This window comes from Echeneis naucrates, chromosome 4, assembly GCF_900963305.1.
Source record: "Echeneis naucrates chromosome 4, fEcheNa1.1, whole genome shotgun sequence".
Lineage (NCBI taxonomy): Eukaryota > Metazoa > Chordata > Actinopteri > Carangiformes > Echeneidae > Echeneis > Echeneis naucrates.
This window is the reverse complement of record NC_042514.1, coordinates 4398520-4418021: the sequence shown is the minus strand read 5'-3', so window position 1 is coordinate 4418021 and position 19502 is coordinate 4398520. Positions and strand designations below refer to the sequence as shown.

Below are 19502 nucleotides of genomic sequence, written 5' to 3'. Positions count from 1 at the left end.
AAGTACAATGATTTTTTTTTTTTCTCCCAAGAAACCAGATTTGACTAAATTTTGTAGTTGCTCTTGCTGCTGTTGAATCCGTATTCATGACATGCTGTCAGTTTCACATCATATTAACGTGAAATATCACAGCCATACAGTGGGTGGTCGTGTGGAAAAGGAGGTTCCTTTTAGAAAACAAAAATTACATATAAAAATACAAAAGGTTCTGAAATTGCACTTTAAGATTAAGGATTTACTCCCTCTTGCTCCATTCAAGTCAGAAAAGTTGCCAGATAACTTTCCTGCCGCTGCATTATTTTAGTGAGATGCTGTAGATCCGAAATACCTATAAATAATAACAAAACAAAAACAAAACGAAAGCTCTTCTACTGCTCAGACGAAACATCCTCTCTACCTTTAACACAATTAGAGGTTAACACTGTAACAGATGGTAAAAGACCAATATTGTGTCACTAATGACCGTAGCAGCTACAATCCGTGTTTCTCCCCCTTTGATTGAGAACGAGAGAAAAAAAACTTCCACGACAAAATGGTTACAAGGGCCTATTTAGTGCAGCCTGAGACCGTCCCCCCCCCCTTCAGTTTCAGACAAAGAGGATACACTTGGATCAATTGTGCCGAACAAAGACGAAACTATGTGGGGTGATGCATCACACAGAGCCCTTTCTGCTGCCCTGCACGTACATGCAGCCACCCAACACTGAGCTGCCAACAGGTTTTCACCTCCAACAGCCACTCAAGCAAAAAGAGGGTTGCTCCGCTCACCAGCCATTTTCCTTTCTTCCTTCCTTAAAGCATCTCAGCACAAATCAGAAAAGGATTATAATCGTGCAGGATTATTTTTTGGTATTTTCTCAGCCCCGGTCCACTCAGAAGGTGCCATCGTATCTCTGTCTCTGGTTAAATGAGCTATTTTACACTCAGTGGATCCATAAATGGGAGGACGTGTTCTACATAACCAGAAGCTGTCATCTTCTGCCAGTTATATCAGGGTATCTAGAGGATGTAGACTCAAATATCTAAACTAATCTCAAAGTCTGTTATAAATCAAGAAATGAGCGTGAGACCAATGTGCAATTAAAGTCATCGTTATTATTCAGTCCTTGTGCCTCAACGTTCCTTTGAAAAAAAGGCTGCTCTAACTTTACACTGAGATTGGCCGTTCATTCACAAAGAACTCACAGACTCTCATTTGCTGACCCATGAAAATTCGACAATTGGATTAATTAGTAATAGCACACACTTGCTGATTTAAATCTGAAAAGCAAAGAATGATCATCAGAATGTGATGTTTCATCCGACTCAGCCAATCCGAAGGTTGACACAATTAACCGTGCCCGGCACAAAGGAAATTATTTAGCCCTTTTTCACATCTGAGTTCAACGCCCCCTGAAAAACAGCCGATATCATCAGATAGCCTGTTTGTGAATACGAGTAGATCTGTGGGCCTTTGGAGGGAGAACAGTTACAACCACACACAGTTCACTCATCTGCTTTATGTCCTTGAGATTTAAAAAAAAAACAAAAAAAAAAAAACCTTGAAAAATATAAAAAAGAAAGTCCAAACTAAAAGTCCTAAAATCAGTTCCTAGTCCATTTTCTCTTTTGGGTAACGTCACTGCCGTTTTTTTCCATCATTACACTCAACGTCTGTCTCCCTGAAGCCAAACAAAAAAGCCAGATCATCTCCCTTTCCCAACATGACTCTTTTGGGCCGCCAGGTTTGTAAGTCACATGGGTTGCCAGGTCTTGTCCATGGACTGGATGTGTTCCTTTGCTTTCATTCTCAGCACAGCGATACTAGAGCTGCGCTGGTCCACGTCCTCCAGAGGGTATTTATCGGGGTACGGTGCCGGACACTGGTAAGGGGGAGGGGCCATGCTCTGCATCCCCTGACTCATGGACGGATGAGGATGAGAGTGAGGATGAGGAGGATGAGAAGGGTGAGGAGTGGAGTTGAGGAAGGTGTGGCTGGGGTAGCTGGGCTGGAGACCTTGAGGTGGGCCCATGAAGCCGGGGATGCTGTGGACCGGCGTGGCGCTGGACAGGGGAGAGGTCAGCCAGGGGTCCAGGGGGAGGGAGTTGGTCATCGGACCCATGCTGGTGTGAACTGGTGCAGGGCGGTTGAAGGACAGCATGGGTGAGTCGTGGAGCTTCATGGTACTGGCGTCCATTTTCTCCTGCCGACGCCATTTGGCCCTGCGGTTCTGGAACCAGACCTGAGGGAGGAAATCAAGTTATTACTACGTGAACCTTCATATGAAAGATGTTTCCACATCTTTCTCCAGATCCAACTGGAGCGTAAATGTGTGCAGAAGATCCTGAGGCCTCACAGCTACGTTTAGTAAAGTACCTCAACCCAACACACTCAGAGAAACGCTGATCAAAGTGCATTTATTTAGATTGAATCCTACACACACCTTCGGCTGAAAAAAATTATAAAATTGATCTGACTTATTTGAAAATGATCTGGCTATTTATTTGTAGGACAACGAGTTAAACACCTTCATCACAACTCTTCAACCTCCAGTGAAGGCCACACGAATTGGCTAAAAGCTCCAGAAGGTTCCAGTTAGTGGAACCCAGTTTAAAAGGCACCGTATCGACACTGCTGCACCTTTTTGTCATTACTCCTCTAAGCAACGCTGGCATCGTATTTTCCAACACTTGGATAGACATCCTGCTTGTGTAACTGTCTAGTACAATCTCCTCACCGAGCGCTGCCAAGACTAAGCCCAAAGACTTTTGCAGGGCACAGCTTCTAAGCTCTCAGGCGTAACTTCCAGCATGTGCTGTGACTGTGACAGCAAAATAAACACCTGCAGTTTTAGACATTATTCGTCATCCCACACTGCTGCTGCTGTAAAACACAATGCAAGAACAGCACCGTAGAACCTGAACGTGGACCCTGATGTGGTGTTGTGGCTCCTCCTACCTGAACTCGGACCTCGGGGAGGTTGACCTTCATGGCCAGCTCCTCTCGGCTGTACACGTCCGGGTAGTGCGACTTCTCGAAGGCACGCTCCAGCTCATGCAGCTGGTAGGTGGTGAAGGTGGTGCGGTTGCGTCTGTGTTTCTTCTTGGGCTGGTCGTCCTTGCAAGGCTCCGGAGACTTTCCTTCATCGCTGTCGGCGCTCTTCCTCAGCTCACTGAGCTCCTCATCACACTTGTTGGCAAATAAGCCGGTATCTGTTCAGTACACAAGAGCAACAGATATGTGGATTTTCACTCTGTGTTCTTTTTCCACGTTTGACTGTTTATGACCCTCATGTGCAGGTGCTGCCTCAATACGCTGAATTAAAACAGAGATTTTTGGAAAGGAAAAGCAGAGGTTGGCTGAAGTGAAGAATGTAGTGCCAACTTTCCAGTAGAGCAAACATTAGTGTGACACCTGCAACAATAGGCTACTGTAGGTCAGTGAAGCAAGCAATCCCCCGAACTTCAATGGAGCTCAAAAACATTCCGAATGGGATTTAGGAAAGTTGTTTCCAGTATTTATTTTCTCCAAAGGTAAACTGTCTTTAAAAAGACAAAAGTGTCGTAAATCACATGCTTATCACTGAAACTAGACAACAAAGACACTGTTGGTTAATTCCCACAATAATGTTCATTATGATTAAAGGATTTTTTTTTTTTTTGCTGAAATACAGCTAAAACATTACAATGGCAATCGTCCTGTTGACCTCTGATGACACCAGCCGGTGACAAGTTGACCCCCACGGACGCTACAGAGCTCCTCATAATCCAGCAAGACAAACAAGTTCCCTTTCTCCTGTTCTGCACTGATTCATGTCAAAGCCAGAGAGAAACAGCGAACTCTGCAATGAAAACAACGTCTTTAACTCCATTTGTCTGCTAATTTAACTAATCGGCACAAAATTGAATTAAACAAAGTACAAAGACGGTGATCAGATGAGTCAGCCTCGTGAAGCAGTTTACGTCTGCCAGGTTAAGACCTGGATCGTGATCCTGGAGCGTACAGATCATTCCGGTTGAGTTTGAAAGTATCTTCTCAATGCAATAAATATCAATCTTATCTAACGTAAACCACCATATACTGTCACCGTCTTCTTCAGTTTGATCAGTTGTCGGGAAAAGTTTACCAATGAATGTAATGGAAGAGATTTTTTTGCTATCTTGACATGACGTCGTCTTCAACTTGCAAGAAAACTGGTGATGTTTGTTTGGAATCCCGTATTTGTCCATGTGACTTAGTGAGTCCAATATTCACTTTATTTTAGCTCTGATTTTGGTCTCATCCAACTTGTGAGTTAAAAACGGTGAAACAGTACCATTAAAATAATTCTCTGTAGGTTTATCATCATGAGTGACTCCTTTCACATTGTCAAAGTCACTTTCAGGCTTTCACTTCAACAGTAAACCTAAATTCTGAGCTCTCGCGTGGTTGAGTGTTAATTTTGCTGATCATGGCTTATAGTTTGTATTTGTTCAGTACAAGTTGCCGTTTGTGTGCCGTGGCCTTTCAACTAGCAAACGGGAGCAGAGGCAGAGGCAAAGCAGGATTTTCGGGGGTTCATTTATCCACCTCTCATTAAGCAGCTTTGACAAAGGCCGGGCTCTGACAAAGGCAGAGGTCAGGTCTGGTTCAGTGACCAGGTCTTGGCCTGTCAGCCCATCACAGCCGCCGGTCTGAAGGCTGCCCACTGTTTATCAGCCAGCAGAACATCTCAGTACAGAGAGCGAGTGGGCGGGGGGGACGACTGACACCGAACAGTGAAAAGTTGCTCATTCGGGGGGAGCTTGGCTGACTTCACGGGACAGCTACATACAAAAGGATGATGTCACCGCTGTTGGTGTACGTTAATCAAGAAAAAAACTGATGTCCTCCTGAATTCAGCTGCTACATTTGAATCACTCATGACAACGAGGATATGAGGATGGAAATTAGATTGTTTTTGCTGCTGCTGCCCCCAAAAACCAACAACCACCTGCCAGATCCTGCGTGTGAAAATAGCTTCAGATTAAACATTATAAATTTGATCCTGAGACGGAAAGATAACAGCACCCGAATGAAATACTGTACAATCTAATCTGCACGGAAGAGAAGATTAGGGGAATTCTACGGAGGGATGGAATTGTGCTCCGGGACATAAACCCCCCGTACACCATCTTGCTCTGCGATTTATTTCTCGATCTCAGTTCACACAGCCAACGCCAAAGCCCGACACTGTTCCTGAGTGTGCCTGTAAAGGGTTGCAAAAGGCACAGAAATTCTGCACCCACGCAGGAGATGCAGTGGAGCTAAAGCTGCTGCGTGGAAATGAGTTAAATTAGTAACCACAGTATCTCAAACATAATTAAACAAACTACAAAACTACTGTCGCCATCTGGATGACGTTTGAAGCTGTTAAACCTTTGTCAGGGGAAAAACAGGGAAATTCTAGAAAAGTGGACTGTGGATGTTTTTATCTAAAGTGGATATTTAATTTGAAACTTCAACAGGTGTTTTAATGTGCATGTTATTCCTCCATGCTGCTTGGTGAAAAAGATTTGCTTGGACAGTGAAAGACTGAATAGCCATGGATTTATTGTTTACTCAGAGGCTTCGACGGTTTGCAGTATCAGAGGCGCCGTTGTAGATTCAATAACTCCGTCCCTCACATATGTTCTGAGGATGAGACAATCTGATGTTTAGGTCCCCACCGGGGCCTTCAGCCCACTCAGTTTGGGATTGGGCTTTTTCAACCAAATGAAATGAAACTAAATGTGCTGCAAAGTGAATCCCCATCAGCCCCTCTCACCGTGGTACTGCTGCTCCGTGCTGCCATTTCTCAGGGACTGGAGGTGCCCGCTGTAGGACGAGTGTGACGTGGGCTCCTGCTGCTTGCCAGACTCACCCAGACCTTCTAAGTCCACTTTATGAGGTCCCGAGGCCCCAGCGGGACTGAGCAAGGGGTCCTGGTCTTTGCTGAAGCCGAGGATGACATCAATGCTGTGGACGCGGCCTCCCGCAGCGAAGCCCCCACCTTTGCCCATTTCGTGGAAGTTGCTGGGTGAGAGGCAGCTGTCGTCCACCATGCTCATGGTATCCAGTGATAAATGCATTCGAGCGACCGGACACACACCCCGAGGACCTGAGGGCAGGACAAAGGTCAGAGATCACCTGGCTGACTTAGATGATTATGGTCATCCTTGCACCTGATTAGCAGTCTTTACTGACGCTGAGCGTCTATCCCTTCAACTCCGAAAGCTAAAGCTCTCTGTGAGAGCAAGTTTGTTAAAACTGTAAACTCACAGGGTGCATGAATATGAATACACTGCGAAACTTTCATTGTTGGCCTAAAACAAAAAACATTTTGTCATAAAAAGTTACAGTTTTACTGCTTTAATGTAATAAACCTGTGGCACAATGAATCCTAACTGGGTCATCCCCTCTGCTGTTCAGTAAAAATAGCTGCAGGTCGTCTTTTACACGTTTAATTCAGAGTTCATGGATAAAGCAAAGCATGTTGGTCAGAAAGAAAATCTGCTTCTGTGTCAAAAGATTTGGGGGAAAGTGACAAAAGGTGATGTTGCTGTTCTTTCATGTGCTTTCTCCAGTGAATAATAAAAGAATCAACTACATCAACTACATTTGTTTGTCTGCAAGATTCATTCAGATAAAAGCAGAAGCCTAAACTTCATTTGGAGGAGCAAACATCTCCGAACACATCCAGACGCACTGACAAAGCTGAACTTGAGTAAGAGTGAAAAGGAGACAGTATCAGTGTCTTACCTCTTGGAAGGAAATAGGTTGAACCTCTGAAGCTGCTGATGCCGGTGCTCCACCTGTTCCCCCTCCAAGTTCACTCTTCCACAGATCCGTTATGAGCTCCGCTGTGGTTTCCTCGCATCTCTTTGCAACACTTCCTCTATTTGGGACACCACCAAGTCCTAACAAAATAAAATAATAATAATAATAAAAAAAAAAAAAAGCAACACTCCAACCAAGTGCTGGCAAATTAAAACCACCTCAGTGCAAAGAACATTCAACAACCACTGAGCTGAGACGCCATGCACTCCTGCTCAGAGAGGAGAGTGGAAGAGGAGAGGGAGAGACGGAGAGTTGGACAAAGCTGAGGGTGGGGAGGTGTACGAGGTGAAACGAGGGGATTAGGAGCGGGTTATTAATTGGAATCCTTCCCCTTTAAGAGTGATTGACAGCTGTTTGCTGCTCAAGTAATTGTTTTAAATGTCATTTCCATTCACCCCCACAGGAGGAGGCCCGGGCTAATGAAGCCTGGACAGGACTTTCTTTCATCAGTTTATTGTTTTAAAGACAAAAGAAGCACTGAAAGTTTTCACCCACACACCCACACACCCACACACACCCGTTATTATGATGGAGATGGTAATGTGGAACGCCATGAAAAAGGAAACCATGTTATGATAGTGCACAAGGATACGGATCATCTTAATCTTCACTTAATAAATTGAAAATCATACAAGATGTCCACATTAGGAAGGACAGCGTTTCTCGTGATATACGTATATATCAGCACATTTATCAGAACACAACCCAACAAAAAAATGTTTGCGAAGTTTGTTTCACTGAAAAAAGAGATTGGAATTATGAATAAATGAAATGCATGATTCAATTAAAAAAATGGAATACGAGAGATGCTGCTTCCTGACTGTTATTAAATGTTCCCTCAAAAATAAAGTCGCATCCTAAAACAACTCAATTATTAAAATATTTCTAAAATATTCTGATTGTTGAGTCAAATATGGGAATACCAAGTGGTGTTCGTTTGTTGGAACTACTAAAGGCTGCAATATATACAGATTATATATATTTTTATAATAATATGAGGTGAAGAATGAGGTGAGTTAACCAGAGCTCAGTACTCATGTCTGTCTGAGGCTAGTAGCTACATTACTGTCAGACTTTCTCAGTCAGGTTGCATTGTGGGTAACGTACATCCAAAGGTGTGATATGTATATATATATATATATTTTTATATTCTGCATCATTTTGATCCTGTTTTTCCAGGACAGTCAGTTTTAATCTAAAGAGCTGTTTACATCATCCACTTTTTGCATTGATAAGGCAGGAGGTTATAATCTGCTGTCTGAGCTGTTATTTCTTTGGAGCTGCCCGAAGTCACAGTGCTAACGTTAAAACACGAAAAGAAAGGAGAACAAGCTTTATTTCCACCACCGGACACGACTCAGGCTGAGAAATGGAATAAATTTCGATGCTGGACTCACAACATCTTTTCTGGATTTCTAAGGTGCGTTAAAGTCACGTTACGTTGTAGCCATAACAAACACACAGCCGCTACACATTTATAACAAAGAACATAAGACCTGAGAAAAAACATTTCTGCTTATATTGTCACAAATTGCCAATTGGATTATAAACAGATAGCTCGTTGGTGTTTTTTGGATCAGAGTTATTCTCATATCAATGGAATTTATTTTAATAACGGAATAGAATATCAACTTCAAGTAAAAGCTTTCATGAATTGATGAATGAATTAAAAACCATCTAATTCTTAGATCAGAAAATGAGAGTGCAGCTCAAGAAGATGTTTATTTCTGCTTCAGCGGTCCTTCATCTTCAACAGATCCGACTATCAGCCAACTGGCAGAGTGACTCTGATTGTCGACAAGCTTTTGGAGTATTGGCAGATCATTTATTCCCCTCATGTTTTTGTTAATACATTTTTGTCCTTCCCTTGTTTCTCTGTTATCCTAATTGAGCACAAATTGGTTAAGAAGGAGCAGTGTAGTTATCAAGCTGCTTAGTTTTATCAGATGACAACGTAAGTCCCTCTGATCCTATTAGTGCTAAAAAGCAGCTAACGTGGAAACGCACAGCGTCAGCTTACTGAGGGAGGTGCATGGAGAGGACGCAGAGACGTGGAGGAGAGCGGAGGTGGTGTGACGAGGGAGGAGAATTCATGTGATTCACTTGTTCTTCGTCATGTAAAAGTACACACACACACACACACACACACCACCCTGTGTGTACTGAACAGTCAGCTCTTTAATAACGAGGTTACGCCTCGTTATTGTCCAACTGCAAACATCTGAACTAACTAATAGGCTGATTCAGCTTTGCCACTTTTACAATTTTAATTTACAGACTCATTGCAAGTGATAGAGAAGGAGAAAAGGATTTTCTGTTCCAGAATATTGGGACAGGTAGGCAGCATGCACATATCCCATAATATTTCCTTGGCATCAGCCTGACCGTAGTTTCATCGGACTTCGGTCTCTTTCTTAAATTCTTGCAATTCAAAAGTTTTGGTAAGTTTCAGCTGCACTAACCGAAATGTGCTACGTTTCCATTTTAAACCCAAAACAGCTGAAATGTGCCAAAACGAAAGCATCTTTACTTTTTCCGCCGTTCACTTCGTCACACAAGAACGTCTGATGTCAGACTTAAGATGGAAGAGACAGCTTCTTAACCTTGTTCCTATAATTGAATTACTGCTGCCCCCGCAGCTGGGTAAGCTTTCTCACTGTCCACAGAGAGCAGATGTTGGGGCTCATCCTGTCTCGTCCTGTTACCTGAAGCAGTGACTGACAGCTGCTACAGCATTTCTTGTTCTACGATGATCACATCTATTTAAAGAAATGCTTTGTCCCAATGTTTCCCAGCTGGATTTCCTTCTTTGTTTATCTAATTCAAATCGTCTCATTTTGAGCAGCCATCGTGTCCTCTGGGGCAAATACATGAAGACGGGGATGCAAAGGAGGGAATGTGAGCTTGAAATAAATATAAACTGCGACCTTTCCTGTCTGTGTCTGTTTTGGATCCGGCACAAACAACAACATCAGCACTGAAAACATCCACCACCGTAAACGTTAATGTGCTCACAGACAAAGAAAGATCGTCACACCGACACTTTGGCCCAACTTTGGCAGTGATGGAAGAAGTATTTAACTCTTCTAACTCTTCTAATGGGCAGATGGTGATCCACTCAGTTGTTCATCATCTCAAATTATTATTATTAATTATGGAAAGCTTTCCATTCATTTAAAAATGGCCTTCTCATGCCTTAGATCAGTTTTGGCCCGGCCATAAGGAGGAGTCCGCTAATCAACACTGTTAAAAAGGGGAAGCCCAGAAGCTGAAAAGACAGGTTGGGGTTCTGGATCTGGGGTTTCATTGAACTGTGGGAGGTCACTACGGCAGAGGTGGTAGACATCAACTCGACTGTGATATAATACACACAATATCACAGCGGGGGGTTTAAGCGGAGACGGCAGCTGCTCAGATTGCAGTTTTTCTCAGTATGCTCTTACATGGGAGCGACCTCTAGGTGTCCGAGGAGAACACGACATTAAGGTGATTTCAATTTGTTCAATTAACGTTGACCCCATTTCAAAAGGCTGCAAATATTAAAGCTGAAGGTCGACGTGTTAACGGACTAAATAACAAAAACCGCCTTCAGAGAGTCAACAGTTTGAGCTCAAGACAGAAATGTCCAGATCTGTCTTTGGGAACAGCGGAGAGCAACAGCTCTTTCTCTGTCCTCAGCAGATTAGCTCTTCGTTAAGTATTGGCAGAAAAGCAAACCTTGGAAAGGCATTAGAGTAAAACCATTCAGATCACCCGTTAACAAATCTCCACGCCAGCGCTTCAAAAACATGCACACACTGACAATAAGCACAAAAAAAAGAAAAAATCCTCTGCTCAATAATGTAAAACTCATCCCCCTCCAAGACAAAAAATAAATAAATAAATCTTTTAGTATAATTTTTGGGGCCCTTTCTAAATCCTTGTGCGGAGACTTTCTGCTCATCTCATTAGAAAAAAGAAAACACAACAGATTGAAGAAATCACAGAGGACCTTCGCTGACATGGTACAATAACAAGAGATAGAGGATCAAGCCCCGATTTGGGGTCTGTCTCCTGAGACAGACACCAGACTTACATCGACTTAAACCAAATGACAACTTTAATTTGGTTTTGTGACACGACAATAATCCAACAAAAAAAGAAGCTTTGCTTGTTGTGAGTTTGGGACTTGAAAAGTGCATTAGTCTTTACATTTCCATCTGATAATTACATTCTGTGAAATGAGTGATACATCTACTGGAATAAATAGATTAAGTTACCAGATTTAAAGCACACAACTGCAGTCTATGACACGTTTTGTAAAGATGAAGAAAGATGAAAATATTGTGGGCCTGAAACTACAGCTAGACATCCCAGGAGATGCTGGAAGAGGCCAGAGGATAAAACAAAGGCCCTCCTATAATCCCCAATAAACAGGGAGGAGAAAGTCGTACAGTTAGCCCCCCTTTCCCTCAGCTTTTGTCTGGTGAAAGTATGCTACATAATAGAGTTGTTTGGGTTTTTTGTATGTGAAAATATTTTTTTAAAAAGTTAATATTGGATTTCTGGCCTTCAAAAAAAATGTAAAAGAAAGGGAAGGGAATTAACCAAAGGCCTAAAACGTATCTGCAGCAAATAGGCTGTTAAATCCTCCCGATCTTTTCTCTAACAAACAAACCACGAGAAGAAAACTTAATAAATATCAGAAATAACACTGAATATTGTTCATATTAAGCTCTGAGTCCATGACATATTGCTGAGCATTAAATGCTGACAGACAAGCAGATTTTGTTGAGCTGTGACTAAATCCTTCATTTCTCTCTTTCCTCAGTATATTTAATCTCTTCCTGACATTCCTCCCTGATATTACACACAAATAGCCTGTATTTCTGATAATGGAAATGGAAATAAATAGCTTTTAAATCTGAACAGAACCGAACTGGCGTGATTCGGGAAAAACTGATTCCAAGTGAAGGTCCAGGTTGTCAAAAACACTCTACACACTATTGTTTAAATATGACTGTCAGTCATAAATATAACTTCATTTCAAACAAATCGTCAGCCATCGTAAAATCTTTCAGCAAACAGGATTAAATTGTTCATTTCTTTGGGAACTATTTTCATCCAGGGCTTAATCCAAGTTTTGTACGTTAAGACCTTTTTCCACTGGTCAAAAAACCTGCCAAGACCTGCTGACAGCGGGCTTTTGTGCAAATGGAAAAAGGGCAGAACGAATATTTAGCAGTCTCTGCAGTAAACATGTATTTATCTGTACTGATGTAAACAAAATGTTTCACTCCATCAATTTCACTTGTCAACCTGGAAAAGTCACAAGAAGAACAGACGTCAGTACAAAGTTTCAAGACAAATCGGCAAACAAAAATCTGCAGTTCTTCAAGTGGACGAGTGAGCGACTCCAACTTTACAGCAGAAACAAACATGTTTACCGTCTCTTTGCCTAATTATATCATTTACCCTGAAGAATGTAGAATTTATTTTTATGTATAAATTATCACATAGTATTTTATATCTTAAAGGATGTGCTGCTTTGGTAGCAGGTGGATCGAGCTTCGACGTCGAGCAGGCCGTTAAAGTTTATGGCTCACACACGTCGAAGCAAAGTCAGTTTATTCACGGCTCCAACTGTCTGTCCTCTCGTGTCCTGTCCTCTACTTTAAAAAAAAAATTAAATAAAATATCCAGTGTGTGAGTTTACTCTGCAGGTTCGTCTGGTGTGATTCATACTAACACAGGATCTGTCCAGGAGCTGGAGGAGTTCAGCAAAAAAAAAAAGTAAGAGAAGCTCAGGAGCCGGAGCCGGACCCAATCCTGTCTCGGAGCTCTGACCCAGGACCCGGGCTGTGTTTGCCCATCTCCCGCTCAAGTTTCTCCCTCACTTTATGGAAGGTCGGCCTTCTGCGTGGCTCCTGCTCCCAGCAGGACGTCATGAGGGCGTAAACACCAGGGGGGCAGTCGTCTGGAGCCTCCATACGATAACCGCCATCCACCTTCTCCTTCACCTCCTTCAGACTCTACGGGGTCAGGGGTGACAAGGAAGGAAGGAGGGGGCAGAGGGCAGAAAGTCTGTATTAAACAACAGATGTGTGTGTGTTCACCCACTCACACACACACACACACACACTCAGCCTCTTTGTAATTTTGATCTGCTCTCAGTTCGCTCTCTCTGCCAACAGATAAATTAACCAGGAGCACAGTTTAATTGAGAGCAGAGTGAACATAACCCAAATAAACCAACCTGCGTTCGTGTTAAACAGGATGTGATTAGAAGATAATAACCTTCGTTTAAAAGGACACGGCTTTACGTAAGGTGCGAAAGAGATCAAGAACACGCCACGCTAACTGCCCCGTCAATTAAATACTGCCCACACTGGAAAAGAGTCACCTCCTTTTCCTACAGAGACAACAAATCATTAAGCAGATTACAGAGCTACCGGATAACAGCGTGTTTGGGTCACATAATGTGCAGTGACAGCAGAGACGTCTGTGTTAAACCTCGATCTTCCATGACGCTGAAGCTCGGTCTTAGTGACCTGAAGTGGTTTCCTGCTCATCCAGCTGATCCAGTGACAACAGACTTGTGACAAATCTGACCACTAAGGCTTGTGGTTTCGGCTGAATAAGGCCTGTCCTGACGTGACGTGGTGACTGATTTACGAAACGGGCTGAGCACCGCTTCCTGTCGGGGTCAGGGAAGTGAGCAAGCTGATAAACACTGGCGAGAAATTAAGTTACTTGCGGTTTAACCTAAGAGAGAGATACGGAGAGCATGGAGGCGTGCAGACACACAGTCACACAGCGCTACGTACCATCTTAGGGTAAGGCAGACGGCCGTAGGAGAAGATCTCCCACAGCAGGACTCCGTAACTCCAGACATCTGACTTTGTGGAGAATTTCTGCAGGATGGGAGCAGATGTATGGATTTATTTTATTATTATGATTATTAATGCACTCACACCACAGACTGAGTCACACTGCAGGCCTCTCAGGTGGTCCAGGTGTTTATCATCCTACACTGACTACACACAGTCGCACAAATCAGCTCAGTGAAGAACCTTAAACCTGCATTACTCTCATGACCATCAGGGGGCGACGCCACTTGCTAGATTTTTATTGAAGTCTATGGGAAGATGACCCTAGTTCTCACTACCTCAGATAACATTTTCCTAATGAGTCTCTAGTTTCTGTACTGCACATGAAAACAGTGAGTGATGAGCGACTGACCTCTTTCTTCAGAGCTTCGGGGGCGGTCCATTTGACCGGCAGCTTGATGCTATCTGACACCTTTGAGTCCAGCTTGGTCAGACCAAAGTCGCTGACCTTGGCCAAGTAGTCGTCAGAAACCAGGATGTTCCGAGCTGCCAAGTCTCTGTGAACAAGCTTCTTTGACTCCAGGTACTCCATCCCTTCACACACATCACTGCAGCATCGACACGCAGACACACACAAGCAGTTCTCATTTAACAAATAAACACAGTCCGCCAACACAATGACAAAGAACTGAACTCACAGAGCGAAGCGGAGCAGCTGAACTGAGTTTACAACTGAGCGTCCCCGTGTCCTGAGAAAGTTCACAAGGTTTCCCTGCAACACACAACAAAATGGTAAATATCCCGTTTTCAGAGTCGTACTTCATTTAACCAGCTGCTTGTGAGTCAGTATATTTGGAAACCAGCGTAAAATAAGTTGTACAGACACAGTCTTTAAAATGTCACTTAAGGACGTGAATGAGGACAAGCTGGCTGTGAGCTTCTGGATTACGGCCAGCTTTCATTAACCCTTCATTAACCTAAGCCAAGAGAAAAACAGCCTTAGCTGACTGTCAGGTTTCTGCTTAGGCAGTGAGTCCTAAGATGTTTAACCTATTTGTGGTATCTTTTTTAATTGTTTTGGATTTCTTCACTGTTCTCTATTTGAATTTCCTTATGATGAGAGCTTACTGTACCTTACTCATGAGCTCTGTGACAATGTGAAGCCCTTTGTGAAGAATGACACCCAACAACCGCACCAGGTTTTTGTGCTGGAGTTTCCTGGAAGAAGTGAAACTACATCAGGAACTCAGTGATCTCTGAGAAAACTGTGTTTTCATGACTGAACTCAAAGCCTCCTCTGGTGCAAAATTCAAAACGACTAAACCTTCAGACTCACGTCATCACCGCTGTCTCCTGCATGAAGGCCTGAGCCGTGACGTCACATTTGATGGTCTTTACTGCCACCCTCTGGCCCAAATACTCTCCTTGATAAACAGCTGCGGAGCACCACACATCATCCATCACCAAAAACAGATGCTTCTACTGTGGGCCATTAATCTAAAGATTGGCTGGTAAAATCAATAAAAGGAGACAAATGAAATGAGATCTCACCACCAAACTCCCCTTCTCCGATATTCTCTCCCAGCGTGAGCTTTGAGATGTCCAGCAGCCACCCAGCTGGAGGAGAGAGACACAGACGATACTGTCAACCTGATTTTACAGTCATCACTATTAATATCCAACAGAAAAATTATTTTTACAAATATTCCCTGAAGTTGTTAAGATGTTCTTGAGTCCTACAAAAGAAAAGCACAGTATCACTTTTGTTAGGGCACAAATTTTAACCTTGCACTTACTTTTAGAAAGCTCCAACTCAGCTGATTTGGTTCCTTGTTTCTGTTTGGGCTTTAGAAGAATCGTAGCAATGGAGCCTTTGTTCTTCGAGTAGAACTGAAACACCATATCACATATTCAGGAAATATATATTTTTTTTTTTTTACTACTAACTACAATATCATTTCCTCCAATATTTTCATACATATTTTCATACAGCTCATTAAATAGCCTGCCACATACAGAACATGAGTGATGGGGGGGAAAAAAAAAAAAAAGTACCCGTGACCTGGAAATGGACAAGCAGTTGAAGATTAATGAAATAAAAACGATATGTGAGCTCAGCAAGAACACCTGCACAGTACTGAGGAAGTATCTTGAATCCTGTGGCCAGCACGGTCACATGACCTGAAAACTATATGTAATACACAAACCCCTCAGAAACCATTGCACAAATGAGACATTGTGGTTTGCAGGTGCAATGTCGTTTGTTTTTTTTTTTTTGGTCCTACAGCAACTACAGCGCAAACAAATATTTGGTGTATGGTATGATGTGAAGTGTCAGTGAGAACATAAAACCAAGAAAACCTGTGGGAAGACAGGAAACAAAGCAGAAACCCACCAGTGCAGGGCAGGACTAAAATTAGAGCTCTAGGTTACAGCATGTTAGAGGGTGTGATCAGCAGTCTCAGACACGAGGGGCTGTGCAATCCCAATTAAAAGAAAAGTTTGTTAAAGTTTGTCTCGTCTTACTGAAACTAAGATACATAGAAAGTTTTCTCCTGAGACGCTGTCAGTGCTGCAGGATGAATGATGTTTGGAATGGAAAAATAAAATCTTGACACGAAACCTCACAGTTTTATATCGTAGATCCCTCGGCTGGGTCAATTAGAGTGGGAGTGAATCTGGAAGGAGCCCAAGAAAACAGAGCAAATATAGAATTAAAACTCTTTCTTCAAGGTCTTTTGAAATGCCCCAGCAGATGCACCTCTGATGCCAGGGGGGATGTTTCCTTTGTCAGTCAGAATGTGGGTCAAATTCTTTGAATCTCTGTGCGCCTTCTCTGTCCTTGTACTGTCGATCTCTGCCTCTCAGACGTTGGGGGGTTTCTGTGGTACCTCGAGTTATCTGATCTTGGCCCAGACTTAGGTTTCAGCTTTGCATCTTTATAAACTGAAGTTCTGCAGAAAACCACTGAACAGTAACGTACAAAGAGCAGCATCTGTGCAAAAGGTCCGGCCGCATGAATGGGTGAACAAGGTTGTCATGGCTAAAAAGGTCTGCTTCTTCTGTGCAGACACTCAAAGAGAGCAATTCTAGAGTGACATTTGTTAATCTGCTTCCTTGCACAATTACATTTATCACACTGACTCAGGCTTCAAGTCATCTGTGACTTACTGATAAGATGCTTCAGAGCAAGAGCTCCCATCTCCGCTGGGAAATGCACCCGCACAAAAACACAGGCCAAATATAGACCAGCCAGACAACTGCTGTGCATCGTGAGTTTTTCTGTTTTCCCATTTTCACACTTGACATATTTTAACATGTGGGTTCCAGACAGGGTAACAGTTAGCTGTAAATAGAACAGGCATCCAACTGTACAGTTTCAGCTGCTCGGGTGTGTGGAGCCTTAAAACGTGGTTACAGGTGACGGACTCATAGTGAAACGAGGGGAGTTCCAGCCATTACAGGATGCCTCGCTGTGGAATGTTTTGCAGGCCTTCACAGTCCTTTGAGAATGAATCCTAATGACTTTGCCGCCTTTTGTGCCACCACGAGGCTGATCGAATGTGTGAATTTCGGTACAAACTGTCTTGCCCACCTCTGGATGACTTGTGATGCCAATTCCTTCTCTTTTCTTCCAGCACTGCTCGGCACCAGTACAACTCTCTAAACTACATCATGGACGGGAGAGAGAATTTTGCTTGCTGTTCATGTTTGTGGCCTCCCTGAGCTTCATCCGAAGGTTTGTTAGTGTTAGTGGAGTGAAGAGTTTCAATGTGGAGGGAAGTTTTCACCCCCACCTCTCTCTTCTGTATTCATTCACAGACATTTCATTGTGTATTTTTGCTGTCACATAAAAACACCCTCAGAGATGTTTTTTTGAATCTCTGGGACCAGTTGGGTGATTTTCTCTTACCTCTATCATGTCAATGAGGTTGTAGAAATACTGGATGTGGTCGATGGTCAGCTTGTTGTCCTTGTAAATGACTCGGTAGTGCATCACCTCTCCAGACGTACTGACACACAGGACGTAGTCTCCGGGGTGGCGGATGGACTCTCGCACCAGGAACAGGCCGTCCTCAGCCGGCTGCAGCTTCCCCACCGCCTCCGGGCCCGAGATCTTCCCGTGAAACCAACTGGAGAGACAAATAAAGCTGAGAATGACTCATGCAGACGCTGGATTTTAACAGACAGGAGGAGCTGACCAACAGTCTGCTGCTTACAAACTTAAAAATAGGATGTTAGTGATTAATGTGTTTCTTAGTTCAACGGGCTTCAGCCCACGCAGCGCACTCAGAGGGTTGATTTACACTGACATGAATTCATGAGAATCTGAAGGTGTAAAATTGAGAAGAAGGGGAAACGTACGGCATGAGGCTGAGGCTCGGGTCCACACGCAGAGCTTCTCTTTCCCGAACATTGCTGGAGCTGATGAGCCCCTCCTCTCCTGTGGTGTTGTGCGTGGCCTTGTAAAATCCCTTCCTCTGAAAAACAACAACAACAAAAAAAACCCACAAACAGTCTGATGAGGTGGAAAAAAAAAGCGAAGAGGAAAATGAAGTGTCCTGGCTTCGTTAGAACGTGACAGTACTGTGCTCTTGTCGACGATGGTGAGGACGTCCCCTTTGTTGTAGGCCAGTTCTCCAGGTTTGGGCTTTCTGTGGTCTCCCTTTGTTACACACTGAGTGCCGGCAGCCCAGCTCATCTGCAGACGCAGAGACACAATAATGACACACACACCCTCCCCGTGATGCCTCAGACCTTCAGCTCGAGGAAACAGGCTTGCTGTTCATATTAAATAAACACAATCCATTTTTGTTTTGCACTATCACTCAGACTTAAACTTGAGAATTTCTTCACGATTAACATGATTTGACACTAAATACAAAGAGCAGAGAATATATTGAACCCATAAATACATGAAATTATGAATTTATTATATAATTTATATAATTATGAATTTAATAACTTATCAGCGCTGTTGAAATTCACACCAATGACTCGCCCAAAAAACGCATGATAACAGCAACTTAAAATAACAATGAGTACCATATTCCACTACAAATATTTCTTATTTTTTATATATATATATATATAAAATGTAGACAATTAGGTCTACAGATCAAGCTGTAAAATGGCAAAAGTCTTTATTTATGGGCGAACTCACTGATTAAAAAGGTTCTCTCAAGTTTATTCAGATTTTCAGCAACATTATTTGGGGTACATATGTACATATGTATATAAAGACTTTTGCCATTTTACAGCTTGATCTGTAGACTTAAATGTATTTCTAACATTACCTATATATTTATAATAACTGTCATCATATTGACTTCCATAAGTGATCACAGTGATCCAGTCCTCTAAGTTGTATTATTTAAATAAATGACATTTACCGGTGTGGGAGCTGTCATCCAACCTACCGTGGACCGAAGGGGACAGGACAGCTGTCTCTACCGTCCACAGGGCTGTTGGGAAAAGAAAAATGAATTAGTTTCAGCTGTTTGGCTGCTGCCACATCAGTTCATCACGTTCGTCTGAGAGGCCACTTCCTGAAAACCTCGGAAAAGCCTTTTTCTAATGAAGCGGGAGGCGGGTGTACACCAGGTCACACCCCTGGAGCCATGCGCAAGTCAATAAAGACACACAAAACAAAACAAAGCCTGCACACGAAATGGCTCAAAAGTGTTTTAATAACTCCCCTTAATTTTAGGCAGCACTACAAAGACATCCAAATAATAGGACACCAACATTCACACTTTCTGTTTCAACAATACAAAAAAAAAGATCCTTAGGAAATAAAATAAGCAAATACTTATACAAGATGCTCTCAGTAAATTAAAATCAAACTAAAAACTGCACAATAATTCTCTCACATC

General features: G+C 42.8%; 2 protein-coding genes across 2 annotated transcripts; both read right to left on the bottom strand.

Moving 5' to 3' along the window:
- Positions 1-1733: 1733 nt before the first annotated feature.
- Positions 1734-6069, bottom strand: rx1 (retinal homeobox gene 1). The gene is made up of 3 exons (XM_029499212.1): positions 5766-6069; positions 2939-3192; positions 1734-2222 (listed from the first exon to the last, which is right to left on the bottom strand). Exons 1-3 carry the CDS (start codon positions 6067-6069, stop codon positions 1734-1736), a joined length of 1047 nt encoding a protein of 348 aa, XP_029355072.1.
- Positions 6070-10917: 4848 nt separating this feature from the next.
- On the bottom strand, positions 10918-19165 carry matk (megakaryocyte-associated tyrosine kinase). The gene is made up of 12 exons (XM_029499211.1): positions 19047-19165; positions 18215-18328; positions 17992-18107; positions 17540-17759; positions 15423-15516; positions 15178-15243; positions 14963-15062; positions 14760-14844; positions 14325-14398; positions 14039-14234; positions 13624-13710; positions 10918-12828 (listed from the first exon to the last, which is right to left on the bottom strand). The coding sequence occupies exons 2-12, from the start codon at positions 18326-18328 to the stop codon at positions 12601-12603; spliced, it is 1380 nt and encodes a 459-aa protein (XP_029355071.1). The 5' UTR covers positions 19047-19165; the 3' UTR covers positions 10918-12600.
- Between the last annotated feature and the right edge of the window lie 337 nt (positions 19166-19502).